This window comes from Gymnoscopelus microlampas (assembly GCF_963454915.1).
Source record: "Gymnoscopelus microlampas genome assembly, chromosome: 6".
NCBI lineage: Eukaryota > Metazoa > Chordata > Actinopteri > Myctophiformes > Myctophidae > Gymnoscopelus > Gymnoscopelus microlampas.
In genome coordinates, this window is record NC_139943.1 from 15,851,811 (window position 1) to 15,869,972 (window position 18,162).

Here is an 18,162-nt window from a genome sequence, read left to right on the forward strand (position 1 = left end):
CAATCGTAAAGAATGTATTTAAAGGTAGGGTAAGTGATATGTTTTGGTTAAAACAATGTTGTTTTAAAGGTTAAAGCTCTATATTCCGCTAGTAATCATTGCTATAGAATGTTTTTTCGGTAATAACAGGGATCTCCCTGTCTCTCCAGCTCTTTAATAAACAGAAAATACATTTTCAGGTAGGTGACAAAAATACAGCCAATCAGGAGAGAGTACCCATTTATGAACCAATTTGTGTTGTTCCAATTCCAATTGTGTCTGCTCATTTCTTTGTGTCGTCACTTCCAATTTCGCTTGTTTAATCTGCATCCTGACTGAGTCCTCTATCCTGATTGGATTGGTATCCCGACCTGAAAATGCATTTTCTGTTTAATAAAGAGCTGGAGAGACATGGAGACTCCTGTTACTGAACAAACACTCTATAGCAATGAGTACTATCATAATATAGAGCTATTTAACTTATTTTAACCAAAGGAAACCACTTACCCTACATTGATTGAATCGTGAATCTTGAAACTTTAAGAAACACAGTCAGATTTACCTTCCAGCCTGAACAAAGCTAAAATCCAACATGTAGACCGAAGGCTGTTTCCCATTAGAAAAGGTCTCGGGGCGGGTGTCGTACAGCGGGTATCCCAATGTACATACCTCACACCTCCTTTCACATGGATTTGACGTCAAAGACGGCAGCTGGCAAATTGCACTTGGCAGGTTTTTGTTCATGTGAAGTTTATAGAAACAGCAATGCCTACGTAGGGGCCTACCTACACTCGCTTCTAAAAATAAGTTTGATTTGGAAAACTTCTGGGGCGAATGAATGAGGGCCAGGCTGGCCCCGGGGTGGTGTTACGCAACAGTTTTTGGTTAAAAACACGAGTCACCTCTGCAGCTCACTGGATGGATGATAGAAGCAAGAAGAGAAGTAAGGGGCCCAAACTGCTCTGTTGTTGTGGTGGTGGTACAATCACAAGGGCTGTCACCATTACAAATTGAAGTCGATGATTAATTGTCTCTCAAAAAATTGCGGTATAACGATTTAATGTTTGCCGTTGAACATTGGAACATATGAATACAAATTACATTTCTGTTTGCCTTTTAGGCTTCGTAATAAAAATATGCAAAGACATTATTGACGTATTTATTATTTTTGTAAAATGTTATGTTAAAGTGATGTAAAATAGCGGAAATAGCTGATGAAGCTTACAACGTGTCACAAAGTGATGTGTTGTAAGCTTGTAGATCTGCTATTTCTGCTTTTTTTAATATTTGAAAATGTTTATTATGACGATTATGCAAAAATAATTGCGATTATCTAAAATAATTGCGGTTAGGCGATTATGTAATAATTGTGACAGGCCTAACCCTCACAGGGGTGGGAACAGAACAGACTATATGAAAGAGAGATGGACCCATATATATATATCAGTCTGGCTGATATATCTGCCATTATTTATTTGGCTTCTGTGATGACATCAGTATCTGTAATTATGCAGCTGATTTGTCTCAGATTTTTTACCTTTTAAAATATTGTAGAAAACACAAGCTCAATATGCTTAGCATTTTTGTTGTGCATTTTATATTGACTTGTTTGTTTATTCATCGTACAATTAATGTTAAATGTTCTTACTTACTATTTTTGATCTACCAAAAAGATATTCATGTTTAGTTTTATTTATTTGTTTGTTTGCTTATAAGTTAAAAAATCATTCATTTTGTGCTACTTAAATATCAGTTAAAAAACGTCAATAATCGGTGGGCTAGGACTTTCCAACAACATGTGACGTCTGTCGGCGCTCTATAAAAAGGGAGACGGAACAAAATGGAGAAAATGAGCAGGCGAGGGAGGAAAAAAGAAGTGAGTTAACTTAAGAAGAGTGAAAACGGACAGACACACTGACGGTTTGACTGACAGGCCAAGCGACTGAGAGACGGTCCAGTATAGGTCTCTCTGTGATGACGTCAATGTGACTCACAGTGGTGGAAAGTAACTACAAGTACATGTACTCAAGTACTGTACTTAACCACTTAAACCCCATATGGTCCCTCAGGGCACGGTCACACCGCACCAGTGTTGATTTCGTCGATAAAACTATGACGAAAACGTAATATAAACTAAATAAAAACTAAGCTATGATGACTAAAAAGTTAATATATTGACAATGTCGACAACAAATAAAAACTAGACTAAAATGTTAGTGAGGGACTAGTGGAGAAGAGATCCAGTAGAACTAAAGGACGCGTTGTGAGCTTGTAGATCAGCTATTTTCAGCATGCAACCAAGTGTAAAATCAGCCATGACGACGCCATCAAGGCACCGCCAAAATACATGTTAGTCGACTAAATCAACTGTAGATTTAGTCGACTAGAACCTTTGATATTCATTCGACTAAAACTAGACTAACAGGAACACATTTCAGATGACTAAAATATGACGAAAACTAAATGGAATTTAGAAAAAAAGACTAATGACTCAAACTAAATCAAAATTAGCTGTCAAAATCAACACTGCACCGCACTTTAATTCTACCTATGAGGTGGTGGATTCTATGCGTTCTATACCATTGGTTCTCAAAGTGGGGTCTGGGGACCCCCAGGGGTACTTGAGGGGGTTCCAGGGGGTCCCCAGCTAAATAATGGATAGGAACCAAATGGACCCTTATGGGTCTGTAACTCTGAGAGTGTACAAATGGAACCAAATGGACCCGTTAGGGTCCATTTGGTTCCATTTGTACACTCTCAGAGTTAAATTAACATTGATTTTACAATATGAATTGGGGTCCCAGAGATATAAATGCCATTAAATGGGGGTCTGTAGCCTCTAATGCATGTCAAACTGGGGGTCCTTGAAATTAAAATGGTTGAGAATCACTGCTAGAGAGCCGTAAAAACCTTCGCTTATTGGGGTCCCTGGCTTATCTTTTGAAATGGGGGTCCGTGGGGTAATAAGTGTCAATTTGGGGGTCCTTGACATGAAAAAGTTTGAGAACCACTGCTATACGCCATGTCTATTTGAAGCAGATAAATGCTCGAGACAGATGCTGCTTTTTCCCCCTCTGTCCAGGTGACTGGTGAGTCTCGTGGTAAGACACCACGTCACTCAGGAAGTGACATGGTGCTCGCAATTGAGCGACTGTGGGCTACGGGGAAGTAGCCCTGTGGGCTACTTCCCCGTAGCCCTGTGGGTGACAGGTGGTGGTCACTGGTTATTGGGACAGAATGCGCTGCAATCTACTCCGTTTGTTAGAATGCTGCTGGCTGCAAAAAACAGTCGGCCGCGTACAACCTGAGTTTATCAGCCCGCGGCCATAGTTTGTTTGGTGTGGCCGTGCCCTCAGGGCTCTTTACTATTGTATTTTCAGTTTTCTGTTATTTGTGATCTTGTCGATCTGCTATTTTCAGCGAAAGCTTTCCCCACAATACAAAGTGGTTATGTACTATTTTGAGTTTTTTTTTTTGTGTTTCCAATTTTCAATAATTTTATTTCTACTCCACTACATCTCAGAGATAGAGGTAAATATTGTACTTTTTACTCCACTATAATTATTTGAAAACTTGAGTTACTAGTTACTTTGTCCATTTATATTATTATTAGAAACATACATTTAACCACTTCAGCCCTATATATACACTCCGGTTATTTTCAAAGGATTTTTTTAATACATTTTGAAAACTTTTACTTTTGGCATTTTTGATTTTTGAAATTATTTTGTACTTTTACTAGATTTTTTGTACCTGACTTCTACTTGTAACTGTATTTCTACATTGTGGTAATGATAATTTTTACTTAGGTAAAACAAAATGTGAGTAATGGTGACTCACTGCTTCTAGAAGTGCTGTTTTTCCACAGTGTGCTCTCATAATCCTGTAACTCCACTGATGACGCTGTCACCAGTGTTGCCACATATTGCAAGAGAAATAAGCAACCAGGTCTATGAAAACAAGCCCAAAAGAAGCGACTAACACATGAGCACTTTAAACCTCAGCTATTTGAAAATAGACGATCTACTGTGAGCTTGTAGATCTGCTATTTTTAAAAGAATTTTGGTAAAAAAGTGTTTAAAAAAAACAACATTTTAACAAATCTGGTATGGGGGGTTCCTGGCACAAATGTTTTCAGATGGGGATACATACGTGGACAGTTACATATTAATTTGGGGGTCCTTGACATGAAAATGTTGAGAACCACTGGTTTAAACAACGTTTAAGAAGCAAGCCCCCCCCCAAAAAACGCCAAAAAAGCCCACTTAACCCATTTAAACCGGGAAAAAATCTGTGTCATTTTTAGATGTCTTTGGCTATTCAAAAATAGCAGATCTACTACTGTAGCTCATAATAACACGCTCACCCATGCTATGAGCAACCTGCAACTACAAGCGACGTTGCAGAAAAACAAACTCAAAGTCACTTATAATAAGCAGACATGGCAACACTGGCTGTCACACTGCTTTGCTGTGAGTGCACGCTGTGCACGTGCATGCATTAGTGCGTCTGTGCGTGAGGCAGTGAGGCAGTGTTTCCCTCTAGAACTGTTTCTTGGCGAGCCGGAAAAAACGTTTTTGGACCGTTTGATAATAAAAAAGCTCTCGTTAAAAACAAGAAGAAAAAGAAGAAAAAAGGGGGCTTTTGAACCAGAAAATGGGATGGGAGGGACCTTCTGTAGGGGCAGGTCAGGGGAACTGCATGAAGGCAGTCCCAAGTGTGTAGCATTGGTGTGCATTGTGGGTTTGTCTGCACGCATAACTAGGGGCCCTTTTATTCTTTACAATAGTGTACTTTGTAATGTTTTGTGCTGACACGTTGCTCATTGGAACTTGCAGTTTTGCTTTATAGCCTTGGTTCTAATAGTGTGGTCCGGGGACCCCCAGGGGTCCTTGCGGGGGTACCAGGGGGTCCCCCAGCAAAATGTGTTAATATAGCGTCACAATCATTTGAGCCATATTTTGTACTTTGGCTTTTCAAAAATAGCAGATCTACAAGCTCATAGCGCGCCACCGAGTGCCATGAGTTTGTAGATCTGCTATTTTTGAAAAATCCCCGGCACAAAATATTTTTGAGATGGGGGGTCCGCAGCCAAATACATATCAATTTGGGGGTCCTTGACATGAAAAGGTTTGAGAACCACTGCTTTATAGCTGCTCTCTCTCTCTTTCTCTGTCTCGTGTCTCTCTCCCCAGCCGTACCCGGTCCTTGACCACAGAGAACGAGGGGTACGAGTGTCCTGGTCGTCCACAGATGATACCCCCGCACAGTCAACTCCCACGACGGACCCTACGACGTCCCCCTGGAGTTGCTCTGGAGGAGAACCCTGGAAGTCAGAGACAGAGGAAGCAGGTACGGAAAAGAATCCCTTCCTCTTGAGGTTGAAGTGTCCCCGACCTGTCCCACTGTGGTGTCCCACTTCTGATTGGAAAGGACTTGTTGTTGTGCTGCAATAGAGTTATATTAGTTTAGATGACATATTTAGATATTGGTTCATTGACTTTTCCCTGAAGGAGAGGCTCATACGTGGCCTGCGGTGACTTAGTACCTCGATTAGTTCAAGAATCAGACTTGTTAACCACAACTAACCTTCAGTATATCGTCGCTCTCGGGCAGAAACCTCTTATCTCCATAATCTAACTTTGTGTGTGTTTTTGGGCGGTGTAGCCGCCCCTATATGTGAGGTTGGGACATTGACATTTGCTGCACTGTGATTGGCCACCCATTGTACCCCCCTAACCCTGCACTGTGATTGGCCACCCATTGTACACCCCTAACCCCTACACATTCAATGCAAATCTATACTTTTCCTTAAGTGAGCTTCCATCACTGTGATGACCACTAGCTGCAATGTGATTGACTGACTCTATTGGCTGACTCTATTCAGGACTGTGATTGGCTAGCGAAACACATGACGCATGTGCATAGCCCTATAAATAGGACTATGCACTTAAAAAAAACACATTTATGGTTTTTAAGTGAGTCACCCACAGTCACCCAATGTTTTTTGGTAAATGAACACCCTACTTGATCAAACCACAGCGTTGTAGATCTGCTACTTTTGATGTTTTACAATATGAATCCTGAAAAGTAACCGTTTTGGACATGTGAGGTTTCCAGAGACGATATACTTTGTTGTACGTCAATTAGCAGAAATAGCCAAATGTTTGCCTATTTTCGGAGAACGTTCGCCTAATCTTTGCAGAATGCTCAACCTTTATGACATGCCCCAGAATACAATAGTTTTGATGTTTATCTAAACAAATCGGTATGCTTGTTCTCCTGAGGAGGAGGAGGAGGAGAGGATGAAGAGAGGAAAGACCAGCTGTCGGAGAACCCGTTGTCGTCTGCCATCCTGCGAGCGTCCATCCGCTCTCTGTCGCCGCTACGCCGCCACAGCTGGGAGCCGGGACGAAACAACGGCACCGGCGAGATGGACGCCTCACACCGCAGGTTAGAGGGTACACATTTAGTGTACACACACACACACCAGAGCACGTGAGCGGAGCGGGTGGAAATGCCGCTCGGCGCTCCAGGGGGCTGGTTTCACGCTCGCTATTCGCTCACGTCGTCTCCCCCCGCGCTCCGCTCCCCGTCGCTCCTCGCTCACGTTGATTTGCGCACCTCTCGCTCCATACTCCGCTCAAACCGGGTCGCTCAACAGTAAAAAAAAAAAGAAAAGAAAAAGAAAGTAGAAATTCTGATGAAATCTCGGTGCGCTGTGCACTGCTGGATGTCTGTGTTTCTCTGAGTCCGTGCGACCGGGCATGCTCAAACATTCGGTGCACGGCCCCCGCGAGGGCGGCTTGGAGCGGGAGGCGGTCCTCACTCTGAGTAGCGCTCCAACCTTTTTATAAACCAGCTCCGCGCTCACGTCAAAATCGCGTCGCTCCGCTCCGCTCACATGCTCTGACACACACACACACACACACACACATGCAAGCACGCACATGCACGTACCCATGCACGCACACACACACACACACACACACACACACACACAGCGGATATCAAATATATATCGGTGCAGTCGGGTGGAAACCTCGTATGTGCAAAACCGTTCCTTCTTAGGAAATGGAACAACATTTTTCAGATGTAGTGAAACTAGCAGATCTACAAGCTCACAATGCGTCGCTTGTAAGCTTGTAAATTGGCTATTTACACTACTTTTGCTTTATACTCCTATATGTTCCATTTGTACAATCTCAAAGTTACGGAACTGTAAGGGTCCATTTGGAACCCTTTGGAATTTGTATTATTATAATTGTTTGAATCCTGAGAAGGAACAGTTTTGGACATGAGGGGTTTCCACCCGATAGAGACGATATGTTGCACCATCTGTAAGCCACGTGTTCCATCTACATCCACTGTTTCTCTGTGTGTCCCCTTTGCCGCTTGTCAGCAGCAATGAACGCGTGCGTATGTACGCACGTGCGTGCCGTGCGTGTGTGTACGTATGTGCGTATGTACGTGTGCGTGCGTCCTTAGCAGGCTCGGTAGTCACTCACACACGCAGTAGGCCAAAGAGAAAAGGTTTGGCTCCTCAGGGACTCTTGTATGTCACTGGGACACTGAGTGTGTGTTTTTTACTAAAAGACACATAGTGACACGGGATGTTTATTGTGTGTAGTCTATACTGTGTGTGTGTGTGTGTGTGTGTGTGTGTGTGTGTGTGCGTGTGTGTGTGTGTGTGTGTGTGGGGGGGGGGGGGGGGGGTGTGTGTGGGTGTGTACACGCGTGTACGTGCGCATGCACACAGTAACGTAATACCAGAGGTCCCACTCTCACTAGACATGGTGGGAAAAAGCCCTGCTGAGGTCGCGAGGTCGACCAGTGAACTCTGAACAGCTGTGTTGCGGGGTTGTGATGAGAACTCACACTGTGCCGTCAATAATGTCTCTGTCAGCAGTTTACGCTCAGAAATAATCACACTTCATGTAGGATTTTATCATTCATTATTTTGATGTCAGCCATTATATCAGGAAGCAGCCCCACATTCAAGACATGACGATAAATACATACTATACTATACACTACAATTGAAAATAATGATAATGGATTTTATTCATAATGCACTTTACATTTGGGTAAATCTCAAAGTGCTACAATAAGCATTTGCATATAAACCATCACACCACTGTAAAAGATCTAAGAAAGCAGAAACAAAACATTGAAAACGTAAAGCCTGGAGGTGAAACCAGTGTAGCAAAAAAAAAAGTTTGTTAAAAAGTTAAGTATTTTCTACATGTCCTCTCTTAGTCCTCTCTAAAAACAGGCAATAAAAACAAGTCATTTGTGAGTTCATTTAGGTCCAGCCTGGAAGTTCTCAAGTTCCCTGTTTAACTACATGAACCCTAGCGTCCCCATTCTTTAGGTCAACATTTGGCACAAATCTACTGTACAGTATCTAAGATCTACAAGCTCACAACGCATTGCGTTGCGACGCGTTGTGATCGGAGTCCCTGGGGGATTTAAGTTGTTAAAAATGACCTTTGAGTTCAGTGTAGACCAGCAATGTATGGCCTTAAAACCAATGGATTTGAATTAAATTATTTCATGAAAACTTCACATTCTTGCCAGTTGCCAGACACACACAAAAAGAGATCATTGTATAAAAGACTGGATGGCTTTTGTTCTTTGGTCTTGTTCAGAGGGGCGTCCGTGGGTAAAGTTGGCGCAGGGGGTAAAGTTCCTGCACACCACATCGGAAACTAAGGGTTTGAATCCTCCACAACTGACTGTGTATGTGGGTGGGACGCATGTGACACCCCTACCACATGACCAGCTGTAAGGGTTAGCAGTGAGCACTACTACACATGAGGGGGAAAACGGCATAAATGAAACATGGCGTTAGTTCATGCAGGACACGGAAGTCTTGCACGCCTCAGCTATTCCCCATTCTCACAGCTCTGCTGGCCGTTACGTCACACATTCATACTCCAATCACAGCTCACGCCTTAACAAAGAGGTTCCTTTAAATACGGCTTTGCATTCACTAGGTCTCTGCTTGTCTTGCTGTCTCCTCCACCCCAGCCTCCACCTTTTGATCAGAGTCTGGCATAGGCTCAAATACTTGTGATATTATATCTGATGATTCACACTAATAGGTCAATGTATTGCTTATTGTTTGATGGGGGTTTTGCTTAACATTCCCTGATTTTGCTTAGCATGCTGCTTGGACAAAATCCAGGGAATATCTCCAAGAGCGGAGCCAAGCTTAACTATATTCCATTTATTGCAATAAATGGTTAAATATACTTTGATCCTGACTGAACATTAACAACTACATTGAGGAGAAAAGATGGAAAATGGATACACCAAAAAAATTACAACAGCAATTCCCAACCTGTGCGGCCAGGGCCCCCTGGTGGGCCGTGAGGATGTTGCAAGTGGGCCCCCCAAATAATTAGCAAAACACCCAAGATATTATTGATTACATAACACTAATACTATGTGAGTTCCTTTGATCCAAGCCGGTGACACAATCGATCGATTGATCCTTAAAATAAACATGCTCTGAAAACGATCCAGAAAAGGTTTAGAACCACTGCATTTAAATAAATAGTAATGACTGATTCTAACTAACCATCACAACACTCCACCCCTCTCTTTCTATCACCTGCGTGTCTCATCCATCCATCCATCCCTTCTTCTTTCAGCTCATTGAGGAGCCTGCCAGTGGAGGTGAAGAGAACCAAGCCCCCCCTCCACAGGAGAAGGTAGACACTTCCTCCATCCATCCATCCAACCATTTGTCTTTTTTATCTGTCCACTTATCCATCCATCCATTTGTTTCCACTTGTCTTGTTTCAAGCTGTTTTCACTAGGCTGGTGACATCAGACCTTACATGGTTACATTTGAACATTCTTTGCGTTAACCCATTAAAACCGGGAACACATCTGTGTAACCACTTAAATACTTTGGCTATTCAAAAATAGCTTGTAGATCTGCTATTTGTTTTGAAAAAAGTCGGAAAAAAATACTCAAATCTTTGCTTCTGGGGATTCTACAAATGTCTTCTAAATTATAATTTATATTTTTTTTTACTTACTTTTTATGTTGCTATAATATATATCAATGGTTCTCAAACTTTTCATGTCAAGGACCACCCAAAATGATATGTATTTGGCAGCGGACCCAAAATATTTTCTTCCAGGGACCCCCCAGAAGCAAAGACTTGAGCTAAAAGATGTGCACACATTGTCACGATTTTCTTTCTCCAAAAAATAGCAGATCTACAAGCTCGTAGCGCGCCGCGCTATAACCGTAGACCTTTTCATTCCGAGCAGTATATCCTTCTTTCGATATAATTGTATCCATCTCTTTGGGGCAGGCTGCTGATCACGCTCTCACGATCGCTTTATGAAAATGCGTCCATGTGTTCTGGAGTTATTTAGTTGTTGACAGACACCCAGTCAGGAGCGCTTACAAGGCAGTGCTAATGAGAAGCACACACAGTGAAGCTTGTACGTTTCATTGTGCCAAGGCGCTGTTTTGCTGACGACATTTTCAAAACAAGTTCCGCACTAAACATTGTCAATATAAGCACTATGTTGGACCAAACAAGCTGTGGTGGAAAGTAGCTACGGACATTTACTCAAGTACTACAGTACTTAAAGGAGGAGTTCACCCAAAAAAGTACTTATTTTCTATCAATTACACACCCCATGAAGCCTTGATTTCATGGATTTATTTTAGTTTTTGTGGCATTCCTAAGACAATAATTTGATGACCGTGTGTATTTCCGGTAGGAGACACAAATAATCTACTTTGTGTCTCCTACCGGATACATTAGCCGGTAGGAGACGGGAATCAAATTATTATCTTAGGAATGCGACAAAAACAAAAAAGAATCCATGGATTCAAGGCTTCATAGGGTGTGCAATTGATAGAAAATAAGACCTTGTAAAAAATGGAACATTCTGCATTATGAATACATTACTTTTGGTACTGTAAGTTTATTTTGATACCAATACTTTTGTACTTTTACCCTAGTCATAATCATTTTCAATACAGGAGTTATTGCTACTTTTACTTAAGTAAAAACAAAAATATCTGACTACTTCTTCCACCAACTGCAAACAAGTGCACTGGCTGAACATTCCTTCTCGCAATTTAACACGAGACGAGAGCCGTTCCCTCGTTCGATCTTTCCATTCTCCAGCCGTTTAGTTCGCACGAGAGAGACTATACCTTCACTCCCACTCCCCCCCATTCAGTGGAAAAGCCATTAATGAAGTGAAATGAAAAGAACTGGCAAATATAACATCTGCACACACGGACGCGGCCCGCCAGTTGAAATGGAAAATGCTGTTTGATTCCATCCAGTGGTGGAAGAAGTAGTCAGATTTGTAACTAGCAATAAATACCACAATGTAGAAATAACTCTGTGTTAGGGCACGGTCACACCGCACTTTTATTCTACCTATGAGGGCGGATTCTGCCAATGCATTTCAATGGGAATGGAGCGGTTTGCTGCCATTTGCGTATTTCTGCAAAAAAAAAAGCTCCATTCCCGTTGAAAAGCATTGGCAGAACCCGCTCTCAGGTAGAAAGCGGTGTGACCGTGCCCTAACACGTAAAAGTGCTGTATTCAAAGTTTTACTTGTGTAAAAGTGCAAAAGTGGTGGCATCAATTAGCAGAAAATAGCAGATCTACTGCTATTTGTAGTCAATTTTGCAGTAAAGCTGCAGTATAGATATGGGTTTTGGATTAGTGATACAAATCTTGTAACTAAAGTATTCAAATAATTGTAGTGAAGTAAAAAGTACAATTTTTGTCTCCGAGATGCAGTGGAGATGAAGTATAAACTATCGAAAAATGTAATTGTAGTATAATTGTAGTACAGTACTCGAGTACCTACAGTAGTTACTTTCCACCATTAGATTCTATCCAGTAGATGGCTCAGATCTTTGAAGCTCAGCAGCACAGCTTGCTTTCATAGCAGACAATTGACAATTGTGTGAAGCAACAGTCTGTCTCAAGAGAGTACGGTCTTGACCCGCACTACAGTACAGTATATTGTCACTGTCGGCTGGAAACCTTGTACAGTAAGTCCACAACCGTTCCATTTTTAATATTGTTTAAAAAAACGATTTAAAAGTAGCAGATCTACAAGCTCACAACGCCTCGCACTGCGAGGCGTTGTGAGCTTGTAGATCTGCTGTTTTCACTACTTTTGTGCGACACTCTCGTATGATGACTCGTGAAAAAAAACACATTTAAAGTTGAAATATGGAGTATACAAGGTTTCTGCCCGACAGCAACGGTATGCGAAATGTCATGAGAAATCTTTGGTTGTGATTTGGTGCTATATAAATACAACTGTATAGAGGGAGGATGTATGTACAGTATACAGTATGTGTGTGTGTACACACACTACTGTAAAAGCCTTGTCCTGACCTGATCCTGGGCACACACAGGCGTTCCCAGCAGGGTCATAAAGGATTGCATAGTGCTGCTGGGATGAATTAAGTCTAAAGCCTTAAACAAACTTCAGTAATCTTCAATAGTAGGTCCATTACTCTCCTCCTCGACCTTTCACATTGTTTCCTTATCCTTGGTCCATTATAACCACCTCCCATTATTTCCTCTCTCTCTCTCTCTCTCTCTCTCTCTCTCTCTCTCTCTCTCTCTCTCTCTCTCTCACACACACTCTCTGTCTCACTCTCTCTCTCTGTCTTTCTCTCTTTCTCTCTTTCTCTCTTTCTCTCTTTCTCTCTCTCTTTCTCTGTCTCTCTCTCTCTCTCTCTCTCTCTCCCTCCCTCTCTCTCTCTCTCACCTCCGCTCCTTTTTTTCTCCTCCATGCTTTCTTCTCATCCATCCATCCATCCATCCATGGGTCTTTCCATCCGCCCTGTTGTCCTTCCGTCCGTCCGTCTCCAGTATGAGTTGGTGTCCTTCCAGTCCTCCTGCTCAGGAGCCAATAGACAACAGAAGGTAATAATCACTATTGATCCTTAATTGGCTCCTGACAAACTATTACATTACATTACATTACATTACATTACAGTCATTTAGCAGACGCTTTTATCCAAAGCGACTTACAATAAGTGCAATCAACAAAGGTAGGGAACGAAAGCTACTAATCACCAGAGGTTATAAGTGCATTTTCTGCAATAACAAGCAACCAAGAGCATACCCAGCGCTAAGGTAAAAGTGCAATATATCAGCTACCTATTTCCTTAAACAGATGAGACAAAATAGCTAAGTCAAATGAGCAGGAGCTAAAAACAAATAATTGTATTGACTAAACAAGATCTAATAAACAATTCAACAATAAAACAAGCATTCGTACAACTAGTTAACAAGTAGGCCAGGCAAAGAGGAAGGGTAGTGTTTCCTGAAGAGGTGGGTTTTCAGCCTGCGGCGAAAGATGGGCAGTGACTCTGCTGTCCTGACATCAGTGGGAAGTACATTCCACCACTGTGGGGCCAGAACAGAAAAAAGTCGTGACCGTGTCGATCGACCAGAAGGACCGTTGAGTGGGGAGGGAGTCAGTCGCCCCTTGGTGGCAGACCGGAGTGGTCGGGTAGGGTTGTGGGCATTGACCAATACCCGGAGGTAAGAGGGAGCTGTTCCTTTCACTGCCCTATAGGCTAGCACCAGGGTTTTAAACTGAATGCGAGCCGCTACGGGGAGCCAGTGCAGGGAACGGAGAAGGATAGTTGTGTGAGAGAACTTGGGGCGGTTGAACACCAGACGAGCCGCAGCTTTCTGAACAAGCTCCAGGGGTCTGATGGCAGATGCCGGAGCGCCAGCCAGGAGGGAGTTGCAGTAGTCCAGGCGGGAGATGACAAGAGCCTGGATGAGCACCTGGGCTGCCTTCTCCGTGTGCCACCGCCGCGACCCTCCATTCTTTAGTTTTTGGCTGTTATAGCTTGTTCTCGCCAAAAACGCAGACAAAAACAAGACAGCAGAGAAAAAAAATGCAAAGATTTTTTTTTTTTTTGATCGGACGGGGCTGGGTTTGTTGTGATCACATTATTTCCAGATCTACTCTCCTCCAGAAGTCATAGGATCACTCATAGGTTGGCGAACAGCGCCATCTAGCGTAAACACGGTTTTGACGTGTTACACATCTTTGGCACTGAATGAGTTAAGCTCTATATTCCAAATATATATATATATATATATATATATATATATATATATATATATATATTAGGGCATTAACAGAATAATCGAATATTCGAATATTCGACTATCAAACCGACTATTCGACTATCAAACCACTATTCGATTATTCGATAAAAAATAAAAAATAAAAAAAAAAGTTTTTTTTTTTTTTTTTTTAGATTTTTTTTTTTTTAGTGGCTTTTCTGCAGCAGACATGCAGCTGTGAGCTCTGGTGTGACGTCAACTTGCATTCCTTGAGTCCAGTCATCAATGTCATTGAAAAAAAAAAAAAAAAAAAAAAACTTTTTATTTTTTTTATTTTTTATTTTTTTATTATTTTATTTTTTATAATCAAATCGATTAATCGAATATTCGAATACTTATAGGTCGAATAATTCGAATACTAAAAATCACTATTCGTGAATGCCCTAATATATATATATTTTATATTCACATTTTCCACTGGTTTATGAGGTGCTTCAATGTGAAGACAAAAACATGTTTTAGTCTCTGATTGGATAGAGCTTCGACCATTTAAATTGCCACCACACGTTGCTGTTACTGCTATTGACCAATGTGCTGTGTGTGTGTACGTGTGTGTACGTGTGTGGGCGGGCGTGCAATGCATGTGTGTGGGTGTTTCTACATGCACCACAGCCCTGTAGGAAGTCAAAATAACACCAGCTATAGTCAAAGACAATCTCACGGTTTAACAGCAAGAACAACAGCCGTTATTTGAAACCAATTGGAGTATCATAAACACTTTTGTTTATATTTGTTCTCAATGGCTACTATAACCATCATCGTTACTGACACAAGCTGGTAAGATCAGACTTATGAACTATTTGTCTCTCTATTTCTTTGGTCTGCCATCACAGATGGCAATTACAATTACAATTGATATTCCATACCACCAATTCCACTTCAATTAAAATGTTATTTGATGAGTTGAAGTGCATTTCTGTTGATTACTTCTGTTTACAAACCATGTACCATTAACAAGTCATATCTTATCTACTGTCGTCCGTCGTCCTATAACGAGGCTTGCGTAGCAAGCCATTTATATTAGTTGATATGTTGTCATCGTGAATCTACAATATTAACAGCTTCTAGTCAAGATTTAATCATGTACTTTTTTATGATCATTTATTTTGAACCATTTTTAATACTGATAATGTAAGTTGCATTGCATGCTTATAACTGGCTTATAGTAAATACAACTCACTTCATGAAAGTAACACACCTAAAAAGCTAATAAAAGGAGATTACACTACAGCTACATTAGATTAGCATGTTGTTGCGTGCTGTAGTAACAATGAGACTGAAGTGGCTGTGAAAAGAGACAATAGACACTCTGCTTCTTGTTTTTTCTTTTTTTTCCCTCTCTACAGACAAACCCTGTTTACAGAACCCATTACATTAGCAACAGCATTGGTTCTCAAAGTAGGGTCCAGGGACCCCCCAGGGGTCCTTGAGGGGGTTCCATGGGGTCCTCAGAAAAATGTGTTAATATTATTGCATCAAATTCATTTTAACCACTTTAACCCTATACATCAGCTATTTTCAAATAATCTTGAATAATAAACTACACAAATAAACTACACAAATCTTGTATGGGGGTCCCTCCCTGGCACAAAATATTTTCAGATGAGGGTCCGCGGCCAAATGCATATTATCGTAGAGGTCCTTTACATGAAAAAGTTTGAGAACCACTGATAAAGAAAGATGCCACAAGCCTCAATTAAGTAGCTAATGTTACTAATGTCAATTCTTTTTTATATACTGTCTATAAAAAAAAGTAAAAGACGGTCAGATGAACTGACTCTTTTATTTTAGTTCATTGTCTTTCAGTTCTCATCTGAGAATAAGCTGGTTTAACCCATTAAGACCTGAGGCCTCTAAAAATGTCTTCTAAATCCTAACAGTTTTCTGAAAAACTGCTGTTGCTATATCAGTGGTTCTCCAAATCTTTTCATGTCAAGGACCCTCACAATTATAATGTATTTGGCCGCGGACCCCCCATCTCTAAAATAGTTTTGTTCGCAAAGATTTTAGTTATACAATGTTCCCTTTAAAAATACATTTATAAATTCAAAGATTTGCACAAATGTTCATGATTTTTCAAAAATATCCAAATAAATCTAAAATGTCAGAGATGCGTTCTCGGATTGAATGGGTTAATTCATATTTGCTGTGTTCCTTGTGTTCCAGCTACAGCCTGGAGGGTCTGGAGGTAGAAAGGGGAGTGGGCCAGACGTCATGCCCCAGCCTGGGTGCCTGTGAGGACAGGTCCGTCGTGGGGGGCCGCGGGGTCAGGCTGGACAGCCAGGAGAGAGGAGGAGGCTCACTGGTGTCCCTCACTGAGGAGCAAGAAGGAGACGCAAGCAGCATCGATAGTCAGGTTAGTGCTGAGTGCAGTGTGTGTGTGTGTGTGTGTGTGTGTGTGTGTGTGTGTGTGTGTGTGTGTGTGTGTGTGTGTGTGTGTGTTTGTAACACATTACACATTCTCACTCCCTTTTTTTTATTTCTTTTTTTTTTTCCCCACAATTTTGTAATCCTATTTTTTCACTTAGTGCCAATGCCTAAACTTGTAATCCTGGGCGCTACTCTCCCTCTGCCAGCCTGGGGAGAGCCCACATTCTTACTCCCAACTCGTCACATTCAATTTTCAATTTTCAATTCAAAGGGCTTTATTGGCATGAGAAAACATACGTTTACATTGCCAAAGCAAAAAGCACAATACAACAATACAGCAATACAATCAAAACAAAAAATGTACATTTGAAAGTCAGAATCTTCAATAGGTCAATTTCTTTCTATGTACCAAGATGACTGGGTGCAGGTATAGTGCAGGAATATACACAATGATTAGTCTTTAGGGTGGTTGTGTTCCGTTCGATATCCTTCTCCTATCACAGCAACTCACGAATCTTGCTGCTGTGTTTGCACATTGTTGTACTTCGCCCAGCAGATATGGGAGTTTTTTTGTCATTGGTCATGTTTTCAAACTCGTCACATACTGACGCTTATTAAAAAAGAAAAAAAAACGTAGATATCGTTGCTGTCCGGCAGGAACCTCTTAAACTATTTGTGTTTTTTCGTAAATTAATGCCATACTTGATCATACTACAGCGTCACAGAAAAGCATCAAAAGCAGTAGATCCGCAAGCTGTACTTGTCGATCTGCTACTTTTGCTACTTTTGAATTTGAATTGGCCTAATAACGACTTGGTAGCGAGAATGCATTGTGAGTGTTTATGTGTGCGTTTGTGTGATCGCGAGGCAACTTGTTGTGATTTGACACTTTAATAAAATGTAATTTCATTGAATTCAATTGTGAACCGTGTGTTGATTGTGTGTATTGTAGAAGTGCCATCATCGGGTGCTCTCCATGACAAGCAGCTGTCCTGCCGTGGCCCATCACCAACCCCTCACCAAGTCCATCTCCATGGTTACCATCAGCCAACGGGAATTAGAAGGTGAGTCTCATAAAACTCATCTCCCCATCACTTCCTATAGATCAGCTCCAGAAACAAAAGAGAAGTTTGATCGTTTCCCCCAGGGACCCAAAATAGTGAAAATAGACGATCTACAAGTTCACAATGCGTGACGTGTTGTGAGCTTGCAGATCTGCTATTTTCACTACTTCTTAAAAGTTCATTCAATACAATCATATATGTTATATTAATTATAAAACATGGATGAAGTGGTTAAAATGGTGGGGACCTCCGGGAAAGGTTGATTACTTTCTGCTTACAAACCATATACCATTAACAAGTCATGTTTGTAAAACTGTCTTACCTAATGTCGTCCGTCGTCCTATAATAATGACGACACCGGAAATAGCCGATCTACAAACTCACAACGTGTCGGCTGCAACGCATTGTGAGTTTGTAGATCGGCTATTTTCGGTGCAATGCGCAACAAAGTTCTTCATTGTTTACAGCTGAAAATGGTCCATGTCTCCTTCACCAAAAGATTAGAATCATTCCATTTTACCTTCATCAGATGGAGTAAGGTTTCTCCATCATTCTTTCCCTTCCCCCACAACTTAGTTGTTTTG

At 41.4% G+C, this 18,162-nt stretch overlaps 1 protein-coding gene across 7 annotated transcripts in view; it reads left to right on the forward strand.

The window, feature by feature from the left end:
- Positions 1–18,162, forward strand: part of LOC311047984 (A-kinase anchoring protein 13) — a 213,746-nt gene that overhangs the window by 137,826 nt on the left and 57,758 nt on the right. For 4 of the 7 annotated variants that reach the window (XM_084060950.1, XM_084060953.1, XM_084060951.1 and 1 more), the window contains exons 14-19: positions 5,175–5,331; positions 6,267–6,432; positions 9,639–9,698; positions 12,867–12,920; positions 16,311–16,500; positions 17,467–17,578. In XM_084060950.1, the coding sequence (XP_083917076.1) occupies positions 5,175–5,331; positions 6,267–6,432; positions 9,639–9,698; positions 12,867–12,920; positions 16,311–16,500; positions 17,467–17,578 (739 nt within the window). The remainder of the gene's footprint in view (positions 1–5,174; positions 5,332–6,266; positions 6,433–9,638; positions 9,699–12,866; positions 12,921–16,310; positions 16,501–17,466; positions 17,579–18,162) is intronic. The other 3 variants (XM_084060952.1, XM_084060954.1, XM_084060955.1) reach the window with 3 other exon arrangements.